This window comes from Pristis pectinata, chromosome X (assembly GCF_009764475.1).
Source record: "Pristis pectinata isolate sPriPec2 chromosome X, sPriPec2.1.pri, whole genome shotgun sequence".
In the NCBI taxonomy this organism is placed as follows: domain Eukaryota; kingdom Metazoa; phylum Chordata; class Chondrichthyes; order Rhinopristiformes; family Pristidae; genus Pristis; species Pristis pectinata.
This window is the reverse complement of record NC_067450.1, coordinates 596,411-621,156: the sequence shown is the minus strand read 5'-3', so window position 1 is coordinate 621,156 and position 24,746 is coordinate 596,411. Positions and strand designations below refer to the sequence as shown.

Sequence of the window (24,746 nt, the reverse complement as noted above, 5' to 3'; positions counted from 1 at the left end):
GAGACTGGACAGGCCAGGACTGTTTTCCCTGGAGTGAAGGAGGCTGAGGGAGGGGGGACCTGACAGAGATTTGTAAAACCACAAGGGGCATAGGTAAGGTGGATGGTCACAAGTCTTTGTCCCCCCCCCAGGGTGGGGGAGTCTGAAACGAGAGGTCACAGGCTCAGGGTGAGAGCGGAGAGATGTATAGGGGACCTGAGGTGCAAGTTTTCCCACCCAGAGGGTGGTCTTCATAGCAGGCCTTGGTGAGGCCTCATTTGGAGCATGGTGCACAGTTCTGGTCACCCTGTCATCAGAAAGATGCCATTGAGCTGGAAAGAGCGCAGAGGGAGATTTACGAGGACGTTGCCGGGACTCGAGGGACTGAGTTACGGAGAGAGGTCGGGCAGGTTGGGACTTTATTCCTTGGAGCGTGAGGGGTGACCTTACAGAGGTGTATAAACCCACGAGGGGCATCGATAGGGTGAATGCGCACAGTCTTTTTCACCAGGCTCAAGGACAGCTTCTACCCCACGGTGGTAAGACTATTGAACGGTTCCCTTATACGATGAGATGGACTCTGACCTCACGATCTACCTTGTTGTGACCTCGCACCTTATTGCACTGCACTTTCTCTGTAGCTGTGACACTTTTACTCTGTACTGTTATTGTTTTTACCTGTACTACCTCAATGCACTCTGTACTGACCCAATGTAACTGCACTGTGTAATGAATTGACCTGTACGATCAGTGTGCAGGACAAGTTTTTCACTGGACCTCAGTACAAGTGACAATAATAAACCAATACCAATACCCCAGGGTTGGGGAATCAAGAACTAGAGGGCACAGGATTAAGGTGAGAGTGGAAAGAGATTTAAAGGGGACCTGAGGGGCAACTTCTTCACCCAGAGGGTGGTCCATACGTGGAACGAGCTGCCTGAGGCAGGTACGTTAGCAACGTAGAGAAGGCATTGGTATACGTTCATGGATGGGGAAGGTGTGGCGGGATATGGGGATCCGTGGAGGTGGCATTGCAGGTGGATGGCTTGGTCAGGAAGGCGTGTGGGTCACTGGCCTCCACTAGTTGGGGGAGTGAGTGCAGAAAAACAGGAGACTTTAGGAAACCCTCAGCCTGCAGGACTGCACGCAGTTCGGGTCACCAGACTGCGCGGACAAAGGGACTGCGCTGGGGAGGGTGCCGAGGAGGTCCGCCAGGGTGTTGCCCTGGGGTGGAGCGTCTCAGTGTCAAGGGGAGACTGGAGAACCTCGCCCCTCAGATCCCTCCCTAACCTCTCTGGCCTCTCACCTTCTCCCCTCTTGTTTCAGACACCCCCACCAAGGGAGGAGGTTTCTCACAGTTTACCTGAGCTCTTCCTCGCCTTATACACGTCTGTCAGGTTCCCCCCTCCCCCCAACGCGTCCGTCTCCATACATCATTTCACCACATCAGTACATCAAGGTAGTACAAGGGGAAACAATAACAGAATGCTGAATAAAGTGTCCCAGCTACAGAGAAAGTGCAGTGCAGGCAGACAATAAGGTGCAAGGGCCACAACCAGGTAGATTGTGAGGTCAAGAGACCATCTTATCGTACTAGGGAACCGTTCAATAGTCTTATAACAGCGGGATAGAAGCTGTCCTTGAGCCCGGTGCTACGTGCTTTCAGGCTTTTGTATCTGCCCGACGGGAGGGGGGGAGAAGAGAGAATTTCTGGGGTGGATGGGGTCTTTGATTATGCTGACTGCTTTACCAAGGCAGCGAGAGGTAAAGACAGAGTCCGTGGAGGGGAGGCTGGTTTCTGTGACGCGCTGGGCTGTGTCTACAACTCTCTGCAGTTTCTTGAGGTCCCGGGCAGAGCAGTTGCCGTCCCAAGCTGTGATGCATCTGGATAGGATGCCTTCTATGGTACATCGGTAAAAGTTGGTAAGGGTCAAAGGGGACATGCCAAATTTCCTTAGCCTCCTGAGGAGGCAGGGTGCACACCAAGCTGGTCCCATCTGCCCGCGTTTGGCTCATATCCCTCTGAACCTTTCCCATCCGTGGACCTGTCCGAGTGTTGTTAATGTCTCTGCCTCACCCGCTCCCTCTGGCAGCTCGTCCCACGTACGGACCACCCTCTGGGTGAAGAAGTTGCCCCTCAGGTCCCCTATTAAATCTCTTTCCCCTCTCACCTGAAACCTGTGCCCTCTAGTTCTTGATTCCTCAACCCTGAGGGGGAAAGACTATGCGCATTCACCCTATCGATGCCCCTCGTGGGTTTATACACCTCTGTAAGGTCACCCCTCACGCTCCAAGGAATAAAGTCCCAACCTGCCCGACCTCTCTCCGTAACTCAGTCCCTTGATTCCTGGTAACATCCAAAGCGATATCCCTTTATTGTGCGGCTGAGAAGTCACGTTGCAGCTGTGTAAAACTTTGGTTGAGCCACACTTGTGGTATTGTGTGCAGTTCTGGTCACCCCCATTACAGGAAGGGTGTTAGGGGCTTTGGAGAGGGTGCAGAAGAGGTTCACCAGGATGCTGCCTGGATTATAGAGCATGACGTATAAGGAGAGGTTGGACAAACTTGGGTTGTTCTCTCCGGAGCAGCGGAGGCTGAGGGGAGAGGTTTATAAGATCACGAGAGGCACAGATAGAGCAGACAGCTGGGATCTTTCTCCCCCACAGGGCGAAATGTCTAATACCAGGGGGTGTCCATTTAATGTTAGAGGGGGAAAGTTCAAAGGAGATGTGCAGGGCAAGATTTTTTGGCCCACATCCCTCCAAACCTTTCCTATCCCTGCACCCCTGTTCCAACACTCCCCAGCCTGGGGAAATATCCACTCTGTCAAGCCCTGATGGGATCATACTCTGCGGAAATACTGCCACTCCAACAGTGAAGGAGTATGAGGACAAATCAGTTAACCTGACTTTCACAGCGGATAGTGGGACTCTGGGGACTGTTGTAGAACAGGGGGACCTCGGGGTACAGGTACATAGACTGGTAAATGACAAGGGAGTGTTGTAGAACAGGGGGACCTCGGGGTACAGGTACATAGACTGGTAAATGACAGGGGAGTGTTGTAGAATAGGGGGACCTCGGGGTACAGGTACATAGAGAGACTGGTAAATGACAGGGGAGTGTTGTAGAACTGAGAGACCCAGGGGTACAGGTACATGGTTCCCTGAAAGTGGCGTCGCAGGTAGACAGGGTGGTGAAGAAGGCGTTCGGCACGCTGGCCTTCATCGGTCAGGGCAGTGAGTACAGGAGTCGGGAGGTGACGTTGCAGTTGTACAGGATGTCGGTGAGGCTGCACTTGGAGAACTGTGTTCAGTTCTGGTCACCCTGCTGTGGGAAAGATGCCATTAAGCTTGAAAGAGCGCAGAGGGAGATTTATGAGGGTGTTGCCGGGACTCGAGATGCTTGAGTTTGGGGGAGAGGTTGGGCTGGTTGGGACTTTATTCCTTGGAGCGTGAGGGGTGACCTTACAGAGGTGCATAAAACCACAAGGGGCATTGATAGGGTGAATGTGCACAGTCTTTCCTCCCCAGGGTTGGGGAATCAAGAACTAGAGGGCACAGGTTTAAGGTGAGAGGGGAAAGAGATTTAATAGGGGACCCGAGGGGCAACTTCTTCACCCAGAGGGTGGTCCGTACGTGGAACGAGCTGCCAGAGGGAGTGGGTGAGGCAGGAACATTAACAACACTCGGACAGGTCCGTGGGTGGGAAAGGTTCGGAGGGATATGGGCCAAACGGGGGGAGATGGGACCGGCTGGGATGGGAATCCTGGTTGGCACGGACCAGTTGGGCCGAAGGGCCTGCCTCCGTGCTGTGTGGCACTACGGCTTGTCTGAGCATCACATGAGTGTGTCAGGCGCACGCCCACGTAGTGCATTTAGCATTGTTTACATTCCATTTCTGATTCGAGGCAGCAGTTCACCGTTCCCCACCCTTTGGTAATTAAAATGTCTCAGGCTGTCAGTTCCAACCTGAACAGCGTGGGCGTACCGAGGGATCTTGGGGTCCAAGTCCACAGCCCCCTGAAAGTGGCTGCACAGGTCGACAGGGTGGTGAAGAAGGCGTACAGCACGCTGGCCTTCATCGGTCGGGTAAAAAAGTCGGGAAGTCATGCCGCAGCTGTATGAAACTTTGGTGAGGTTACACCTGGAGTATCGCGTTCAGTTCTGGTTGCCCCCTTTACAGGGAGGGTGCGGGGGGCTTCAGAGAGGGTGCAGGAGAGGTTCACCAGAACGCTGCCTGGATTAGAGGGCATGAGCTATAAGGAGAGGTCGGACAGACTTGGGTTGTTCTCTCCGGAGCGGCGGAGGCTGAGGGGAGAGGTTTATAAGATCACGAGAGGCACAGATAGAGTAGACAGCCAGTATCTTTCTCCCCTCAGGGTGGGAATGTCTAATACCAGAGGGCGTGCGTTTAAGGTGAGTTCAAGGGAGATGTGCGGGGCAGGTTTTTTTACACAGAGGGCGGTGGGTGCCTGGAATGTGCTGCCAGGGGTGGGGATGGAGGCAGATACGACAGGGGGGTTTGAGAGGCTGTGTGCAGGGTATGGAGGGAGGTGGGATGACTTGTATCGGCATCATGGTCAGCACAGACATGGTGGGCTGAAGGGCCTGTCCCCGTGCTCATTGTTCTGTGTTTTATGTTCGATGTTCTGTGTTCAGGGAATGCAGCCGGGGACCCTCTATCAGCAGGCCTACACCGGAAACAACGGCTCTGCGCCAACCTCCCCGGTACGTGTCCATCGTTCTCTGGGCCGGCTGAGCGGTGTGCATCCAGCTGTCAGCCATTTGTTCTGGTTTGAGTGTGTGACGGGACGGTGCGGGGGGAGCTTCACCCTGTGTCTGACCCCGGGAGTGTGTGACAGGACGGTGCAGAGGGAGCCTCACCCTGTGTCTGACCCCGGGAGTGTGTGACGGGACGGTGCGGAGGGAGCTTCACCCTGTGTCTGACCCCGGGAGTGTGTGACAGGACGGTGCAGAGGGAGCCTCACCCTGTGTCCGACCCCGGGAGTGTGTGACGGGACGGTGCGGAGGGAGCTTCACCCTGTGTCCGACCCCGGGAGTGTGTACGGGACGGTGCGGAGGGAGCTTCACCCTGTGTCCGACCCCGGGAGTGTGTGATGGGACGGTGCGGAGGGAGCCTCACCCTGTGTCTGACCCCGGGAGTGTGCGATGGGATGGTGTGGAGGGAGCCTCACCCTGTGTCTGACCCCGGGGGTGTGTGATGGGACAGTGCGGAGGGAGCCTCACCCTGTGTCTGACCCCGGGAGTGTGCGATGGGATGGTGTGGAGGGAGCCTCACCCTGTGTCTGACCCCGGGAGTGTGCGATGGGACAGTGTGGAGGGAGCCTCACCCTGTGTCTGACCCCGGAAGTGTGTGTGACGGGTCTGAACTTTTTAAATGGCATGTCAGGCTTGACTCTTGCCACCAATTCATAAGTTTGAACGAATGTACTTTGTGAGGACTAATCAGGGTAGGGCTAGAGGTAGAACTCCCGGGGTCAGACACAGGGTGAAGCTCCCTCCGCACCGTACCACATTAAAAATGTTCCCACAAGAAGTGAATGCCGCTTGTAATCGAACCTTTGGTGGTCTCTCAGATGCTGGAGAAAGCAGGTCCCCTGAAGAAGACGAAGATTGCAGAAGGTGGAAGGAAGCTAAAGTAAGTAAGGGGCGGTGGGGGGGGGGAGCGCTGCGCTGTGGGAGGGGCGGTTAGGAGGGAGCGCCGTGCCGTGGGATCCCTGGACCTGTGCTCCCAGATCTCTCTCTCCCTCCTTGTCCCTGGGATATCCAACCATCCATCGTGCTTTCCCTTCAGGAAGAACTGGACCAACTCCTGGGTGGTTCTGGCTGGGAACAGTCTGGCCTTTTACAAGGAAGTCAAGACACAAGCTGCCAGTCCAAAGGTGAGTCCTGAGACGAGAGGGTTGTCCCATCGGGAGGGGCTGGTCAGGTTGGGTCTGTACTCCTTGGCAGTGTAAAGGAACGAGGGGTGAGCTCACTGAATCATCTCAGGCCCTGAGGGGACGTGACAGGGGAGATGTGGAGAGGTTTCCCCCAGTGGGAGAGATTCAAAGCGGACCTGAGGGGCAAGTTTACCCCACAGAGCATGACAGTATGTCAAAGTGGGGTTCACTGTCACATGCATGTCCGTGTGTGCACGGGGGCAATGAAACACTTCCCTGCAGTAGCATCACAGGCACAGAGCGTTAGAGACACAACATTCACAGGAAAAGCATCAGTTATACAAAAAGAACAAATTAGGACAGAAGTCCATTGCAGTGCAGAGCGGTCCCAGTGCTGCTGTACTGAGGCAGTGATCAGGGTTGTGCCGGTCGGTTCAAGAACCGAATGGTTGAAGGGAAGTCACTGTCCCTGAACCTGGTGGTGTGGGGACTTCAGGCTTCTGTACCTCCTGCCCGACGGGAGCTGCGAGAAGACGGCACGGCCCGGATGGTGGGGGGATCTTTGACGGCTGACGTTGCCTTCCTGAGGCAGCGCCTCCTGCAGATACTCCCGACGGTGGGGAGGGATGTGCCCGTGATGTATTGGGGCTGGGTCCACTGCTCTCTGCGGCTTCCTGCGCATTCGAATTGCCATCCCAGACAGTGATGCAACCGGTCAGGACACCTCCATCAGCTGGGTCAGTGGGCCGAGGAATGGCAAATGGAGTTTAATTCGGATCAGTGCAAGGTGTTGCGTTTTGGGAAGACAAACCAGGGTCGGACTTTCACAGTGAACGGCAGGGCACTGGGGAGTGTTGTAGAACAGAGGGACCCAGGGGTACAGGTACACGGTTCCCTGAAAGTGGCGTCGCAGGTCGACAGGGTGGTGAAGAAGGTGTTCGACACTCTGGCCTTCATCGGTCAGGGCACTGAGTACAGGAGTTGGAAGGTGATGTTGCAGTTGTACAGCATGTTGGAATATTATGTTCAATTTTGGTCACCCTGCTATAGGAAAGATGCCATTGAGCTGGAAAGAGCACAGAGGGAGATTTACAGGGATGTTGCCGGGACTCGAGGGACTGAGTTATGGAGAGAGGTCGGGCAGGTTGGGACTTTACTCCTTGTAGAGTAGGGGCAACCTTACAGAGGTGTATAAACCCACGAGGGGCATCGATAGGGTGAATGCGCACAGTCCTTTCCCCCCAGGGTTGGGGAATCAAGAACTAGAGGGCACAGGTTTAAGGTGAGAGGGGAAAGAGATTTAATAGGGGACCCGAGGAGCAACTTCTTCACCCAGAGGGTAGTCCGTACATGGAACGAGCTGCCAGAGGGAGTGGGTGAGGCAGGGACATTAACGACACTTGGACAGGTCCGTGGATGGGAAGGTTCAGAGGGATATGGGCCAAACACGGGCAGTTGGGACCGGCTTGGATGGGAATCTGGGCCGGCACGGACCGGTTGGGCTGAAAGGCCTGTTTCCCTGCTGTGCGCCTACGAGAAGGGAGCAGAGGCAGGGGTGATTGATGATGGGGACGGCAGATCTGAGGGTCACCCGGCGCGGGGGTCTCATCGGCTTCCTCCTTCACCAACAGGGTGACCGGCCAGAGAGCAGCGTGGACCTCCGGGGCTCCCTCATCGAGTGGACCAAGGAAATGTCCAGCAAGAAGAATGTGTTCCGGGTACGTCTCTCGGACCGAAGGCCCCGCCCGCGGGCGTCCTGCGGCCCAAGTCCACCGCTCCCAGGGAGGAGCAATGCAAGTAGATCGGGTGGGAGCTGAGGTGGACAGCAGACTGACCTTCATCGGTTGGGGTATGGGGGTCAGGAGGTCACCATGCAGCAGTACAAAACTTTGTTGGAAGTCACCGGGTATTGGGGGACCTTCAGGGGGACACTGAACAGGGGCGTTGGAGATCACCGGGGGGTGGGGGAGTTTCAGGGGGACACTGAACGGGGGTGTTGGAGATCACCGGGGGGTGGGGGAGGTTCAGGGGGACACTGAACGGGGGCGTTGGAGATCACCGGGGGGTGGGGGAGGTTCAGGGAGACACTGAACGGGGGCATTGGGGATCACCGGGGGGTGGGGGAGGTTCAGGGGGACACTGAACGGGGGCGTTGGAGATCACTGGGGGGTGGGGGAGGTTCAGGGGGACACTGAATGGGGGCGTTGGAAATCACCGGGGGGGTTTGGATCGAACGGAGAGGGAGGGTGGGAGGGAGACCAGAGGGACACGGGTGGGAGAGATACGGGGAGGGGTGTGGTGGGGACAGGAGGGGGTAGGAACGTCTTGGCCAGGATCTGCGTCCAGTCTCACTCCCACCCCTCGTGCCCCTCCCCGCTTAACGCAGATTCCGTTTCCCTCGCCCGCAGTTGCGCACAGTGACGGGGAACGAGTTCCTGCTTCAGGCGGAGAACGAGGGCTACATCAGCGACTGGTACAGGACCATCAAGAGGGTCATCGAGACCTTGGTGAGTCCTCACCTCTGATTCCAAGTCGGTGAGGGGAGGTCTGGAGGGGAGAAGGCAGAGAGGTTGGGGGAGGTTCAGGGGGACACTAAATGGGGGCGTTGGCAAGTTTCTATTGCACAAGACAGTGGTACAGCAGCTACCTCCGTACAGGTGGCAATAATAAACGAATTACCAATTTACTCTCCCAACTCTCCTGGGTGGGGTTAGTCCATGCACTCCATATCCGCCACATTACCTCTCTCCCCCGTCTATAGGTCAGGGGTGTGACGGGACACTCCCCACTTTCCTGAGTGGGGTTAGTCCATGCACTCCACATCCGCCACATTAACTCTCCCCCCATCTACAGGTCAGGGGTGTGACGGGACACTCCCCACTGCCCTGGGTGGAGTTAGTCCATGCACTCCACATCCGCCACGTTACCTCTCCCCTCATCTACAGGTCAGGGGTGTGACGGGACACTCCCCACTTCCTTGGGTGGAGTTAGTCCATGCACTCCACATCCGCCACCATTACCTCTCCCCCATCTACAGGTCAGGGGAGTGACGGGACACTCCCCACTTCCCTGGGTGGGGTTAGTCCATGCACTCCACATCCGCCACATTACCTCTCCCCTCATCTACAGGTCAGGGGTGTGACGGGACACTCCCCACTTCCCTGGGTGGAGTTAGTCCATGCACTCCACATCCGCCACATTACCTCTGCCCCCCGTCTACAAGTCAGGGGTGTGAGGTAACGCTCCCTACTTCCCTGGGTGGAGTTAGTCCATGCACTCCACATCCGCCACATTACCTCTCCCCCCGTCTACAAGTCAGGGGTGTGACGGGACACTCCCCACTTGCCCGGGGCGAGTGTGGCTCCAACGACTCTCGAGAAGCTCGACACCACCCGGGGCAGAGCAGCCCGCTCGACCGGCACCCCATCCCACCCCCACCCCACCCCCAAACACCCCCTCCCTCCACCACCGGCGCACGGTGACCGCAGTGCACACCGTCTACACCACGCACCGCGGTCCCTCGCCCGGGATACTCCGACAGCACCTCCCAAACCCGACACCTCGCCATCCCCCCCCCCCACCCAGAAGGACTCAGAGGGGAACACCAGCCCCCTCCTCCACCCCAACCCCCCACGAGCTCCCCCCTCCCCTACCGTCCCGACTGGGAAATACATGGGCTGTTTCTTCACTGTCCTCAACGGCGGCGTGGGGGGCACCCTCACCCCACGGGGACTGCAGCAGTCCGAGGGGAAGGTTCACCACCCCCCCCCCCCAGCCTCAATACCTTTTTCTCGGGGGGGGGGAGCAATAAAGGGAGGCGATAAAATGCAGAGAGGGGCTGGGCTTTGATGTTGATGGTTGGTCTGACACTCCTTCCCCTCCCACCTCCCCCCTCCCTCCTCCCTCACCTTCCTGTCCCACCACCCCCTCCTCCCCCTCCCCCTCCCCCTCCTCCCCCTCCTCCCCCTCATCTTCCCCTCCTCCCCCTCACCCCCTCCCACCTCCCTCCTCCCCCTCACCTTCCCCCCCACCTCCCTCCTCCCCCTCACCTTCCCCTCCCACCTCCCTCCTCCCCCTCACCTTCCCCCCCACCTCCCTCCTCCCCCTCACCTTCCCCTCCCACCTCCCCCTCCTCCCCCTCCCCCTCCCCCTCCTCCCCCCCACCTTCCCCTCCCACCTCCCCCTCCTCCCCCTCACCTTCCCCCCCACCTCCCCCTCCTCCCCCCCCACCTTCCCCTCCCACCTCCCCCTCCTCCCCCCCACCTTCCCCTCCCACCTCCCCCTCCTCCCCCTCACCTTCCCCTCCCACCTCCCCCTCCTCCCCTCACCTTCCCCTCCCACCTCCCCCTCCTCCCCCTCCCCCTCCTCCCCCCCACCTTCCCCTCCCACCTCCCCCTCCTCCCCCTCACCTTCCCCTCCCACCTCCCTTCTCCCCCCCACCTTCCCCCCCACCTCCCCCTCCTCCCCCTCACCTTCCCCTCCCTCCTGCCCCCTCCTCCCCCTCACCTTCCCCTCCCCCCTCCCTCCTCCCTCACCTTCCTGTCCCACCACCCCCTCCTCCCCCTCCCCCTCCCCCTCCTCCCCCTCCTCCCCCTCATCTTCCCCTCCTCCCCCTCACCCCCTCCCACCTCCCTCCTCCCCCTCACCTTCCCCTCCCACCTCCCTCCTCCCCCTCACCTTCCCCCCCACCTCCCTCCTCCCCCTCACCTTCCCCTCCCACCTCCCCCTCCTCCCCCTCCCCCTCCCCCTCCTCCCCCCCACCTTCCCCTCCCACCTCCCCCTCCTCCCCCTCACCTTCCCCCCCACCTCCCCCTCCTCCCCCCCACCTTCCCCTCCCACCTCCCCCTCCTCCCCCCACCTTCCCCTCCCACCTCCCCCTCCTCCCCCTCACCTTCCCCTCCCACCTCCCCCTCCTCCCCCTCACCTTCCCCTCCCACCTCCCCCTCCTCCCCCTCCCCCTCCTCCCCCCCACCTTCCCCTCCCACCTCCCCCTCCTCCCCCTCACCTTCCCCTCCCTCCTGCCCCTCCTCCCCCTCACCTTCCCCTCCCACCTCCCTCCTCCCCCTCACCTTCCCCTCCCCCCCCTCCTCCCCCCTCACCTTCCCCTCCCTCCTGCCCCCTCCTCCCCCTCACCTTCCCCTCCCACCTCCCTCCTCCCCCCCACCTTCCCCTCCCACCTCCCCCTCCTCCCCCCTCACCTTCCCCTCCCTCCTGCCCCCTCCTCCCCCTCACCTTCCCCTCCCACCTCCCCCTCCTCCCCCTCACCTTCCCCTCCCACCTCCCCCTCCTCCCCCTCACCTTCCCCTCCCACCTCCCCCTCCTCCCCCTCACCTTCCCTCCCACCTCCCTCCTCCCCCTCACCTTCCCCTCCCACCTCCCCTCCTCCCCCTCACCTTCCCCTCCCACCTCCCTCCTCCCCCTCACCTTCCCTCCCACCTCCCTCCTCCCCCCTCACCCCCTCCCTCCTGCCCCCTCCTCCCTCTCACCTTCCCCTCCCACCTCCCCCTCACCTTCCCCTCCCACCTCCCCCTCCTCCCCCTCACCTTCCCCTCCCACCTCCCCCTCCTCCCCCTCACCTTCCCTCCCACCTCCCCCTCCTCCCCCTCACCTTCCCCTCCCACCTCCCCCTCCTCCCCCTCCCCCTCCCCTCCTCCCCCTCACCTTCCCCTCCCACCTCCCCCTCCTCCCCCTCACCTTCCCTCCCTCCTGCCCCCTCCTCCCCCTCACCTCCCCCTCCTCCCCCTCACCTTCCCCTCCCACCTCCCCCTCCTCTCACCTTCCCCTCCCACCTCCCTCCTCCCCCTCACCTTCCCCCCACCTCCCCCTCCTCCCCTCACCTTCCCCCCCCACCTCCCCCTCCTCCCCCTCACCTTCCCCTCCCTCCTGCCCCCTCCTCCCCCTCACCTTCCCCCCACCTCCCCCTCCTCCCCCTCACCTTCCCCTCCCTCCTGCCCCCTCCTCCCCCTCACCTTCCCCTCCCACCTCCCCCCTCCTCCCCCTCCTCCACCTCACCTTCCCCTCCCGCCTCCCCACACCTTCACCCCCTCCCCCCTCCTCTCCCACCTCCCCCCTCCTCCCCCTCACCTTCACCTTCCCCTCCCCCCTCCTCTCCCACCTCCCCCCTCAACTTTCTCTACCCCCTCCCGCCCCCCCTTCCCCCCCGTCACCCCCTGTCGGGCTCAGGACCGGGAGAACCCCCTGGACGTGCCCCTGGTCTACGCGCTGCGGCGGACGGCCAGCACCGAGCTGCTGGACTGCAGCGGGGACGAGGACGAGGCTCCAGCTCAAGAGCGGCTGAAGGACAGCTGGAGATCCTCGCGTGAGTGACCGCTGGCTGGGTCCACACTGTCCCCTCCCCTCACCTCCCCTCGCGTGAGTGACCGCTGGGTGGGTCCACACTGCCCCCTCCCCTCACCTCCCCTCGCGTGAGTGACTGCTGGCTGAGGCCACACTGCCCCCTCCCCTCCCCTCGCCTCGCATCTCCTCGCCTCGCATCCCCTTGCTTCCCCTCACCCTCCCCTCCCCTCACCTCCCCTCACCTCCCCTCCCCATGCCTCGCCTCAACTCCCCTCACCTCGCTTCACCACGCCTTGCCTCCCCTCCCCACGCCTCACCTCACTTCCCATCGCCTTGCCTCCCCTCGCCTCACCTCCCCTCACCTCGCATCCCTCGCCTCGCCTCACCTCACATCCCCTCACTTCCCCTCCCCTCCCTCCCCTCCCCTCGGCTCGCCTCCCCTCCCCTCTGCTCCATTCCACTCCCCTTCCCTCCCCTCGAATCACCTCCCCTCCCCCAGCTCTGGAACTCCCTCCCCACCTCTCTCTCTCTCCCCTCCTCCAGCTGCCCAGGGTCCCCCAGCTCTGGAACTCCCTCCCTACACCTCCCCGCCTCTCTCTCTCTCTCCCTCCAATGACAATCCCTCTCCCCTCTTCTTGTCCTGACAGTGCGGAGAATGGGATCGGATAGCTCGGAGAGGAAGAGGGTGAAGAACAGGATCCGCAAGTTCATCACCAAGAGACCCCCACTCCAGACCCTGCAGGAGAAGGGTCTCATTAAAGGTGAGCAGCTGGTGTCCCGTACCCAAATCCCCTCCTGCACCCCCACCCAACCCAACCCTCCCCCAATCCTCTCCCCACCTCCCTCACCCCTACCCAACCCTCCCAACCCTGCCCCAATCCCCTCCCCACCTCCCTCACCACCACCCAATCCAACACTCCCCCAATCCCCTCCCCACCTCCCTCACCACCACCCAATCCAACACTCCCCCAATCCCCTCCCCACCTCCCTCACCCCCACCCAACCCTCCCCGCTACCCCCAATCCCCTCCCCACCTCCCTCACCCCCACCCAACCCTCCCAACCTCCCTCATGCCCACCCAACCGTCCCTGCTCCCCCAATCCCCTCCCCACCGTCCCTCACCCCCACCCAACCCAACACTCCCTCCAATCCCCTCCCCACATCCCTCACCCCATCCACCCCCTCCCAAACCTCCCTGATCTCCTCCACACCTCCCTCACCCCCACCCATCTCTTCCCAACCTTTCCCCAACCTCCTCTCCAAACTCTCCCCACTTCTCCACCCCCATCCAACCCTCCCAAATCTACCCCAACCTCCTCCTTCGTCCCAAATCCTTACCCCATCTCCCCACCCCAATCCCAACCTCCCACCCCATCTCCCAACCCAAATCCCATCTCCCCACCTCCTCCCCATCTCCCCGACCCAATCCAACCTCAAATCCGACCTCCCCCCCCCACTCCCACCTCTAAACCCAACCCAAATCCCATCTCCCCAACTCCCCGCCCCAATCCCAACCCCAATCCCATCTCCCCACCTCCTCCCCATCTCCCCGACCCAATCCAACCTCAAATCCGACCTCCCCCCCCCCCCACCTCTAAGCCCAACCCAAATCCCATCTCCCCAACTCCCCGCCCCAATCCCAACCCCAATCTCATCTCCCCACCTCCTCCCCCTCTCCCCGACCCAATCCAACCTCAAATCCGACCCCCCCCACCACTCCCCACTCCCACCTCTAATCCAACCTCCCACCCCATTTCCTCGTTCAACTTTGGAAGGCGGACGGATGAGGTAGATCATCAGGTGGCAGTTCCGGGCGAGGCCCATGCCCCTAGGAGGGATGGGAAGGCTGCAAATCCTCCCCAGGACGTGGATGAGGGGCAGAACCTGGGGGGGGGAAGGCAGGGAGGGGGGGACGTGAGAGAGGGAGACCATCAGACCTGAGTCCCTGAGCCCTGAAGTTGAGACAGAGGGTGGCTTAAAAGGAACGAATTCTGGAGGGGTTTGGACCGGGAGGGTTTCAGTGACCCATTGACCAACGGTGATGCACCGCTCTCTGTTCTGTACCCTGCGTCAGCTTAAATGAGCATAAATGATACAGAAATCACACCGCAGAATGAACATTAGTGCACGGGTTGTGGGAGTTACAGTGGAGAGAGTTTGAGGACCTGACGGCGGTGGGGGAGAGTCTGTCCTTGCACCTGGAGGTGGGGGGGCTTCAGGCCCCTGGACCTCCTGCCTGATGGCAGCATCGAGATGGGGGCACGACCCCCCCACCGGATGGGTCCCTGATGGCAGACGTCACCTTCCTGAGACGTCGCCCCTTGTCGATGTATTGGTATTGGTTTATTATTGTCACTTGTACCGAGGTCCAGTGAAAAACTTGTCTTGCATACTGATTGTACAGGTCAATTCATTACACAGTGCAGTTACATTGAGGTAGTACAGGGTGCATTGAGGTAGTACAGGGTGCATTGAGGTAGTACAGGGCGCATTGAGGTAGTACAGAGCACATTGAGGTAGTACTGGGTGCATTGAGGTAGTACTGGGTGCATTGAGTAGTACTGGGTGCATTGAGGTAGTACTGGTGCATTGAGTTAGCACAGGTGCATTGAGTTAGCACAGTGCATTGAGTTAGTACAGAGTGCATTGAGTTAGTACAGAGTGCATTGAGTTAGTACAGAGTGCATTGAGTTAGTACAGGGTGCATTGATGTTCCTCGAGTGTGCGGAGACCTGTAACCTGTGAACATAGTGACACCCAATCTGCACCATGTCCCACCATGCCCCCCTCCCCCCATCCCTGCACATCCATGTGCCTGTCTAACAGCCTCTTAACCCCTCTATCGTATCTGCCTCCACCCCCACCCCTGGCAGCACATTCCAGGCACCCACTGCTCTCTGTGTAAAACAACCTGCCCCACACATCTCCTTTGAACTTTCCCCCCTCTCACCTTAAACGCACGCCCTCTGGTATTAGACATTTCCACCCTGGGGGGGGGGAGAAAGATCCCGGCTGTCTGCTCTATCTGTGCCCCTCGTGATCTTATAACCTCTCCCCTCAGCCTCTGCCGTGCTGGAGAGAACAACCCAAGTCTGTCTGACCTCTCTTCATAGCTCATGCCCCTAATCCAGGGCGTCCCAGTGAACCTCTCTCGCACCCTCTCCAAAGCACCCTCCCCCCATACCTTTCCTGTAACGGGGCGACCAGAACCGCATGCAATAGAAGATACAGGAGCCTGAGGGCACGTCCCACCAGGCTCAAGGACAGCTTCTACCCCACGGTGATGACTATTGAACGGTTCCCTTATCGATGAGATGGACTCTGACCTCACGATCTACCTTGTTGTGACCTTGCACCTTATTGCACTGCACTTTCTCTGTAGCTGTGACACTTTACTCTGTACTGTTATTGTTTTTACCCTGTACCACCTCAATGCACTCTGTACTAACCCAATGTAACTGCACTGTGTAATGAATTGACCTGTACGATCGGTGTGCAAGACAAGTTTTTCACTGGACCTCGGTACAAGTGACAATAATAAACCAATACCAATACTCCAGTTGCAACCTAACCAGAGTTTTATAAACCTACAACGTAACTTCCGGACTCTGGTACTCGACACCCCGACCGATGAAGGCGAGTGTGCCGTACGCCTTCTTCACCGCCCTGTTGACCTGTGCGGCCACTTTCAGGGAGCTGTGGACTTGGACCCCGAGACCCCTCTGTACGCTGGAAGACCACAAGTTTTCGGGCAGACCAAAAGGCGTCTTTCACCGAGTTGATGACCTTCCAGCAGCAGCTGATGTCCGTCTCTGTGTGCGTCCCCGGGGACAGCCCGTAGATCAGAGAGTCCTCTGTTACGCAGCTGCTGGGGATGAACCGTGACAAGGACCCCCTGCATCTTTCGCCACACCCTCCTCGCAACCCACAGCCCGCAAAGAGGTGGGCCGTCATCAACTCAGTGAAAGATGCCTTTGGTCTGCCCGAAACTTGTTGGTCTCCCAGCACAGTGAGATGTCCGTAGGGAATGCTGCCGGCTGGCACATTCCAGCTGCAGGAGTACGTGCTGAGGGACGCACTGAAGCTGGGCGCAGCCAACGCAAAGGCTCGGTGGGGAAGGACTACAGTTTAGGGTTCTTCTGCCACTGGAGAGGGAGGGCAGGACTGGGTAGCCCCCAGGGAGCCACCATGTGGCATTGGTGCTGTGGTTTTATATAAAAGGTACTAATGAATGATCTGTACAAGAATGTAAGGCTTGCACTGTCCCTTTGCTCGATCCCCATAGTTACCTCGTCCTCAACGATGGGGGGTGTGTGCCTTTTGGTGTGGGGAGGATTTAGCCCGTCAGCACAACCTGTTGACCCCCTTGTGTGTGTGTGTCTCTCGCTCTCTCTCTCTCTCCCCCCTCCCGCTCTGAAGACCAAGTCTTCGCTGCCGTCTGGACGCCCTGTGCGAGCGAGAGAGGGCCACCGTCCCCAGTTTGTGAAGCTGTGTATCCAGGCCGTGGAGAGACGAGGTGGGTTGCTCACGGCTTGTCCGTCCCTTCGCCTGCCCCCACCCCCCCCCCCCCCCGGTCTCCGTGTTCTCCGCCTCCCGCCCCCTGAACTCTTCCCTCCCTCTTCCTCCTCACGCCCACCCTCCCGCTCCCCTGCCATGCCTCCCTCCCAGTCCGTGTGTCACACCCACTCACTCTCCGACTCTGGCCCCCCCACCTCTCTCTCTCCCTCTCTCCTCTCTCACCCCCTTTCTCTCTCCTCCCCCTCTCCCCTCCCTCTCTCGTCTCTCTCCCTCTCACTCCATCTCTCTCCCTCTCTCTCCCCCCTCTCTCTCTGCCCCTCTCTCTCCCCCTTCTCCCTCTCACCCCCTCCCTCTCTCCCCCTCTCTCTCCTCCTCTCCCCCTCCTCTCCCCCTCTCTCTCCCCGTCTCTCCCTCTCGCTCCATCTCTCTCCCCCCACCCTCCCCCATCTCTCTGCCCCCTCTCCCCCCACTCACCCCCTCTCTCTCTCTCTCTCCCCCTCTCTCTCACCCCCCCTCTCTCCCCCCTCTCTCTCTCCCCCTTCTCCTTCTCACCCCTCCCTCTCTCCCCCTCTCTCTTCCCCCTCTCCCCCTCCCTCTCCCCCTCTCTCTCCCTGTCTCTCCCTCTCGCTCCATCTCTCTCCCCCCACCCTCCCCCATCTCTCTCCCCCCTCTCCCCCCACTCACGCCCTTCCCCTCTCTCTCTCTCCCCCTCTCTCCCCCACTCTTTCCGTCTCTTTCTCCCCCCTCTCTCTCCCCGTCTCCACTCTCTCTCCCCCCTCTCTCCCCGCCTCTCTCCCACCCGCCCTCCTAGTGCTGCCCTACGACCGGGTGTAAACCCCCTCCCTCACGTCCTCCCTGCTCTCTGTCCCCCCCAGGGCTGGATGCGGACGGAGTGTACCGTGTCAGTGGGAACCTGGCTGTGATTCAGAAGCTGCGATTCATCGTTGATCACGGTGAGTGAGTCGAACCCTGCCTCCCCCCACTACCCCCCGGGACGCAGGGGAAGAGTGCCCAGGACGTGAGAGAGACCTACCCCAGCTCACTGACAGGAGAGAGGTTCAGGGGGACACCGAACAGGGGCGTTGGAAGGGGGAACGGGGGGGGAGGGAGAGCCACACTGGTGTGATCCAGTTGGAACGCAGCACGACAGACAACCGGCCGTGTCTGAGGCGGCCACCAGGTGGATCTGCTGAACCAGCTCCGGGCACTGACTGACAGGAGGCAGAACAGATGCTCCACACCCTCGCTGGCTTCCCGGGGAGAAGGGGGGGGGGTCCAGATGTTTCCCTGCCGACCCCCCGACCCTGAGAGTGACCAAACTGCATGCTGACCTCTACCTGGAATAGCTGGTGTCCGAATTTAACACTCTGACTCTGGTTATGGAAGAGCTTCTCTCTCTCCCCACCTCTCTCTCTCTCTCTATCTCCCCTCTCCCCTACTCTCCCCTCTCTCTTCCCCCTCCCCTCTCTCCCTCCCCCAACTCCTTTATCCCTCTCATCCCCTCTCCCCCGTCCCCGACCACCAACATCTACCGCGCATCCCCGACCACCAGCATCTACCGCGCATCCCGACCGCCAGCATCTCCCGCCCGTCCCCGACCGCCAGCGTCTCCCGCGCGTCCCCGACCGCCAGCATCTCCCGCCCGTCCCCGACCGCCAGCATCTCCCGCGTCCCCGACCGCCAGCATCTCCCGCCCGTCCCCGACCGCCAGCATCTCCCGCGTCCCCGACCGCCAGCATCTCCCGCCCGTCCCCGACCGCCAGCATCTCCGCGCGTCCCCGACCGCCAGCATCTCCCGCCCGTCCCCGACCGCCAGCATCTCCCGCCGTCCCCGACCGCCAGCATCTCCCCCCGTCCCCGACCGCCAGCATCTCCCGCCCGTCCCCGACCGCCAGCATCTCCCGCCCGTCCCCGACCGCCAGCATCTCCCGCCGTCCCCGACCGCCGCATCTCCCGCCCGTCCCGACCGCCAGCATCTCCCGCCCGTCCCCGACCGCCAGCATCTCCCGCCCGTCCCCGACCGCCAGCATCTCCCGCCCGTCCCCGACCGCCAGCATCTCCCGCGCGTCCCCGACCGCCAGCATCTCCCGCCCGTCCCCGACCGCCAGCATCTCCCGCCCGTCCCCCACCGCCAGCATCTCCCGCCCGTCCCCGACCGCCAGCATCTCCCGCGCGTCCCCGACCGCCAGCATCTCCCGCCCGTCCCCGACCGCCAGCATCCCGCGCGTCCCCGACCGCCAGCATCTCCCGCGCGTCCCCGACCGCCAGCATCTCCCGCCCGTCCCCGACCGCCAGCATCTCCGCGCGTCCCCGACCGCCAGCATCTCCCGCCCGTCCCCGACCGCCAGCATCTCCCGCCCGTCCCCGACCGCCAGCATCTCCCGCCCGTCCCGACCGCCAGCATCTCCCGCGTCCCCGACCGCCAGCATCTCCCGCCGTCCCCGACCGCCAGCATCTCCCGCGCGTCCCCGACCGCCAGCATCTCCCGCCCGTCCCCGACCGCCAGCATCTCCCGCCCGTCCCCGACCGCCAGCATCTACCGCCCGTCCCCGACCGCCAGCATCTCACGCGCGTCCCCGACCGCCAGCATCTCCCGCCCGTCCCCGACCGCCAGCATCTCCCGCGCGTCCCCGACCGCCAGCATCTCCCGCCCGTCCCCGACCGCCAGCATCTCCCCGCCGTCCCCGACCGCCAGCATCTCCCGCCCGTCCCCGACCGCCAGCATCTCCCGCGCGTCCCCGACCGCCAGCATCTCCCGCCCGTCCCCGACCGCCAGCATCTCCCGCCCGTCCCCGACCGCCAGCATCTCCCGCCGTCCCCGACCGCCAGCATCTCCCGCGCGTCCCCGACCGCCAGCATCTCCCGCCCGCGTCCCCGACCGCCAGCATCTCCCGCCCGTCCCCGACCGCCAGCATCTCCCGCCCGTCCCCGACCGCCAGCATCTCCCGCCCGTCCCCGACCGCCACATCTACCGCCCGTCCCCAACCGCCAAATTTACGCGCGTCCCCGACCGCCAGCATTTACTGCGCCGCGCGGGGGACGGAGGGAGACGGACGCCGTGCGGGGGGACGGAGGGGGATGGGCACCGTGCGAGGGGACTGAGGGAGACAGGCGCCATGCGGGGGGACGTAGGAGAGGACACCGCGCGGGGGACAGAGGGAGATGGACGCCGTGCAGGCAAAGGGGTCGGTTTAGTTGGGTGTTTAATTACCAGTTTTGGATGATTCAGGACAGACCAGTTGGGCCGAAGGCCCTGTTCCTGTGTTGTACTGTGTTCGGTGACTGCTCCCAGCTCACCCGGGGGGATGTGGGGGGCTGTCTGGGCAGAGGGGCCTTGTTCCTGCCCCCTGCGGACCTCCCCCCACCACCTCCTCCCCCTCCCCATGGACACCAACACTCAGTGAAGCACATCCCTTCTTCCTCCTTACAGAGCGAGTGGTGACCAGTGATGGACGCTACCTGTTCCCCGAGAACGGGTCCAAGGTAGGTACAGATCCCCCCTTCCCCCTCCTCCCCATAAGGCCCCCTCCCTCCCTCCCTCCCCCTCCCGCACTGCCCCCCACTCCTGCACCCTCACCTCACCCTGCACTGCCCCCTCCTGTACCCCTCCCTCCCCCTCACTCCCTCTCCTCCTCCGGCACCCCTCCCGCACCGCACCCCTCCCTACCTCTGTGTGTGGTTGTGTGTGTGTGTTTGGGTGTGTGTGTGTGTGTGTGTGTGTGTGTGTGTGTGTGTGTGTGTTTGGGTGTGCGTGTGTGTGTGTGTGTGTGTGGTTTGGGTGTGTGTGTTCGGGTGTGGGTGTGTGTTTTTGGGTATGGGTGTGAGCGTGCATGCACACCAGTGTATATTAGCTTGTATACTAACAGTCAGTGTAACTGTAAGTGTGAGCAGCTCTATATCTGCATCTGTGTGCAAACAGAGATCTTTAGCAGTACGTGCGTTTCTGTGTGCAAGCGTGTGGCGTGTATCTAATCCATGCCTTGGGAGTGTGGTGACGGGACGGTGCGGGGGGAGCTTCACCCTGTGTCTGACCCCGGGAGTGTGTGACGGGACGGTGCGGGGGGAGCCTCACCCTGTGTCCTGACCCCGGGAGTGTGTGTGACGGGACGGTGCGGGGGGAGCCTCACCCTGTGTCTGACCCGGGAGTGTGTGACGGGACGGTGCGGGGGGAGCCTCACCCTGTGTCTGACCCCGGGAGTGTGTGACGGGACGGTGCGGGGGGAGCCTCACCCTGTGTCTGACCCCGGGAGTGTGTGACGGGACGGTGCGGAGGGAGCCTCACCCTGTGTCTGACCCCGGGAGTGTGTGACGGGACGGTGCGGGGGGAGCCCTCAGCCCTGTGTCTGACCCCGGGAGTGTGTGACGGATGGTGCGGGGGATCCTCGCCCTGTGTCTGACCCCGGGAGTGTGTGACAGGACGGTGCGGGGGGAGCCTCACCCTGTGTCTGACCCCCTCAGAAGAGAAGCTGAACATGGACGACCCCCAGTGGGAAGACATCCACGTCATCACCGGTGCCCTGAAGATGTTTCTCCGGGAGCTTCCTGAGCCACTGTTCCCGTTCAACTTTTACGAGGATTTTGTGACATGTGTCAGTAAGTTCGGGAGGGAGGGAGGGTGAGGAGGGAGCGCCGCGCCGTGGGAGGGGCGTGAGGAGGGAGTGCCACGCTGTGGGAGGGCCGGTGAGGGGAGCGCCGCGCTGGGAGGGAGGGGCGGTGAGGAGAGGGCACCGCTCCCAGGAGTCAGCAGGTGTCACGGGGGAGACAGAGGGAGGTGGGAGCGGAGGGAACCCTCAGTGACCCGGAGATCGTGCCTCAGTTCCCACCCTTCCTGCTCTGCAGAAATCCAGGATCCCGCGGAACGACTGGAGAACGTCAAGCGGTTGTGCAGAATTTGCCAGAACCCAACAGGGACACCATGAGGGAGTTGTTCCGGCATTTTCAGAAGTGAGTGAGAAAGTTTTTGTTTTGTAAAGAATCCGCCCCCCCCCCCTCGCCCCCTTCCGCCCCCCTCCCCTTCCAGTCACCAGCTCAATGGTGAGGGTCAGACACAGGGTGAAGCTCCCTCTGCACCGTCCCGTCACACACTCCCGGGGTCAGACACAGGGTGAGGCTCCCCCCGCACCGTCCGTCACACACTCCCGGGGTCAGACACAGGGTGAGGCTCCCTCTGCACCATCCCGTCACACACTCCCGGGGTCAGACACAGGGTGAGGCTCCCCCAGCACCGTCCCGTCACACACTCCCGGGTCGGACACAGGGTGAAGCCTCCTTATGCCCTCTGCTTGGTCGGAGGTGGGGGTGTGAAAGGGAAACACCGACTGTCCTCCTCCCCCAACAGACGCTGCCTGACCCTCTGGCACCCCCCGCCATCCCCCTCTGTGTTTGTCCGGATCCCTCGTGCCCCCGTCCTGCAGGGACCGGCTCCCCCCACCGTGGACAGTGTCGGTCTGTCGGTTGCCCCGACCTCCCGCGTGTCCCACATGCTGGTCCGTCCCCGGGACACCCACGTCCCTCGGCCTCCTCGGGACCAGGACGAGTTCCCTCCCTGTGACTGACAGCTCTCTCCATCTCTCACCCCTCCTCTCTCTCCCTCCCAACCCTCTCTCTCTCTCTCTCCCACTCTGTCTCTCCCTCCGTCTCTCCTACTCTCCCTCCTCCCTCCCTCGTTCCCTCTCTCCTTCTCTCTGTCTGTCCCTCTCCCTCTCCCTCCCCTCTCTACTCCCGTCCCCCTCTCTCCCCCTCTCCCTCTCTCCCCCCTCTCCCTTTTCTCTACCCCTCTCTCCCTACCCCCTCCCTCTCCCTCCACTCTCTCTCTCCCCGTCTCTCGCTCTCCCTCTCTCTCCCCCCTCCCTCCGTCCCTGCCACCCCCACCTCATCCCCTACCCCCCCCCCCCCACAGGGTGGTGGAGCACAGCGCGTTGAACCGATGACTGCGCAGAGCCTGTCCATCGTGTTTGGCCCCACGCTGCTGCGATCGGAGCGGGACATGCTGGCCATGCCCTTCCTGATGGTCTACCAGAACCAGATTGTCGAGCTGGTGCTGCTTGAGTGTGACGCCATCTTCGGGGAGGCCGGCAAACCCCCCTGACCCCACCCTGGGGGTCCGGGGCCCTCCAGTGGGGGGGGGGGGGCACAGGGCGATCCCACTCTCGGGAGTTGGCCAGGCTGTGGGCGGGATGTGGGAAACTGCGACACCTCCCCTGTGTGTGTGTGTGTGTGTGTGCGTGTCCTCGTGTGTGTTTGTGTGTGTGTGTGTGCGTGTCCTCGTGTGTGTGTGCGCGCGTGTCCTCGTGTGTGTGTGCGTGCGCGTGTCCCCATGTGTGGGTGTATGTGTGCACATGTGTGTGTGCACGTGTGTGTACATGTGTGTGTGCATTTGAGTGTGTGTGTGCACATTTGTGTATATGTGTGTGTATATGTGTGTGTGTGCATGTGAGTGGGTGTGCGTGTGCGCACGTGTGTGTGCATTTGGGTGTGTACACATGCATGTGTGTGCGTGTGTGTGTGCATGAGTGTGTGAGTGTCTGTGTGAGTGTGTGTGTGTCTGTGTGAGTGTCTGTGTGTGTGTGTGTGTGAGTGTCTGTGTGTGACTGTGTGTGTGAGTGTGTGTGTGACTGTGTGTGTGTGTGTGTGTGTGAGTGTGTGTGTGACTCTGTGTGTGTGTGTGAGTGTGTGTGTGTGAGTGTCTGTGTGTGACTCTGTGTGTGTGACTCTGTGTGTGTGACTGTGTGTGTGTGTGAGTGTGTGTGACTGTGTGTGAGTGTGTGTGAGTGTGTGTGTGTGAGTGTGTGTGTGACTGTGTTGTGACTGTGTGTGTGTGACTGTGTATGTGTGAGTGTGTGTGTGACTCTGTGTGTGTGTGAGTGTGTGTGTGTGACTCTGTGTGAGTGTGTGTGTGAGAGTGTGTGTGTGAGACTCTGTGTGTGTGTGTGTGATTCTGTGTGTGTGTGTGACTCTGTGTGTGTGAGTGTGTGTGAGTGTGTGTGTGTGTGTGAGACTGTGTGTGTGTGTGACTGTGTGTGTGAGACTGTGTGTGTGTGTGATTCTGTGTGTATGTGAGTGTGTGTGTGACTGTGTGTGAGTGTGTGTGTGAGACTCTGTGTGAGTGTGTGTGTGTGTGAGTGTGTGTGTGAGTGTGTGTGTGAGTGTGAGTGTGTGGTGTGTGTGTGTGTGTACCTCTGTCTACCGTGGTGTAGCCCCTGTTCTCCCTTTCTCTGATCTCCCTCCCTCCCCCTCCCCCTCCCTCTCCCTCCCCCTCCCACCCCCAGCCCCTTGCCCCGGTTCCACATCACCCCAACAGCCTGAAGCGGGGCAACGCGTCCTGGACCGGGGACCTCACCCCGTGTCTCCCCCCGCTGCCCTCTCCCCCAACGGTATTTTTGACCTCTTGCCTTTGAAGAAAACAAAACTGTGAGAAGTCCAGTGTTAGTGACCTCAGGAAAGTGACCTCGCTGTGACTTTCCCGCCCGCTCGGAGACCGTTCTCTCCTCTCCGTCTCTCCCTCTCTCTGAGCTTTGCTGTAAATAACTGTGATCCTTACGGCTGGATTGAAACGCACAGCGGATTCTCGCCCGGGGAACGTTCTGCATCTGTGAAGTCAAGCGATTTGCACAATAAAGTTCGGCAACGGCCCTCTCGTGTCGAGGTTTATCCCGTTGATGGTATCCTCCACCTCTCAGCCCCTTCCTTCGCCGTCCCACTCTCCCATCTCCCCCCATCGCTCCTTCCCCAGAGTTTATTCCCTCCCCCTCGTCTCCTGCTCCATTTACCACTCCCCAGTGTTCCCGACCCACCGCTTCTCTCTCTCCCCCCGTCACCGTCCCACAATCTACTCCCTCCCCATCTCTCCCCCTCCCCCCTCCCCTCCCTCCACTCCCTCCCCTCCCACCCTCCCCCTCCCTCCCCATCACTCTCTCCCCCCCGTCACCGTCCCACAATCTCTCCCTCCTCGTCCCTCCCCCTCCCTCCCCTCCCCTCCCCTCCCCATCTCTCCCTCTCCCACTCCCTCCCCTCCCCCTCCCACCCTCCCCCTCCACTGCCTCCCCTCCCA

The 24,746-nt window shown here is 61.3% G+C and overlaps 1 protein-coding gene across 1 annotated transcript in view; it reads left to right on the top strand.

Annotated features, from left to right (window-relative positions):
* The window catches only part of arhgap9 (Rho GTPase activating protein 9), a 61,854-nt gene extending 39,063 nt beyond the window's left edge, over positions 1-22,791 (top strand). Inside the window, 16 exon segments of the mRNA XM_052009404.1 lie at positions 4,638-4,706; positions 5,576-5,637; positions 5,794-5,881; positions 7,513-7,599; positions 8,290-8,388; positions 12,065-12,200; positions 12,826-12,952; positions 16,604-16,653; positions 16,656-16,694; positions 17,572-17,649; positions 20,127-20,183; positions 21,158-21,289; positions 21,536-21,571; positions 21,574-21,640; positions 22,596-22,618; positions 22,621-22,791. Coding sequence (XP_051865364.1) covers positions 4,638-4,706; positions 5,576-5,637; positions 5,794-5,881; positions 7,513-7,599; positions 8,290-8,388; positions 12,065-12,200; positions 12,826-12,952; positions 16,604-16,653; positions 16,656-16,694; positions 17,572-17,649; positions 20,127-20,183; positions 21,158-21,289; positions 21,536-21,571; positions 21,574-21,640; positions 22,596-22,618; positions 22,621-22,784 — 1,314 coding nt within the window. The 3' untranslated portion in view covers positions 22,785-22,791.
* Positions 22,792-24,746: the final 1,955 nt, after the last annotated feature.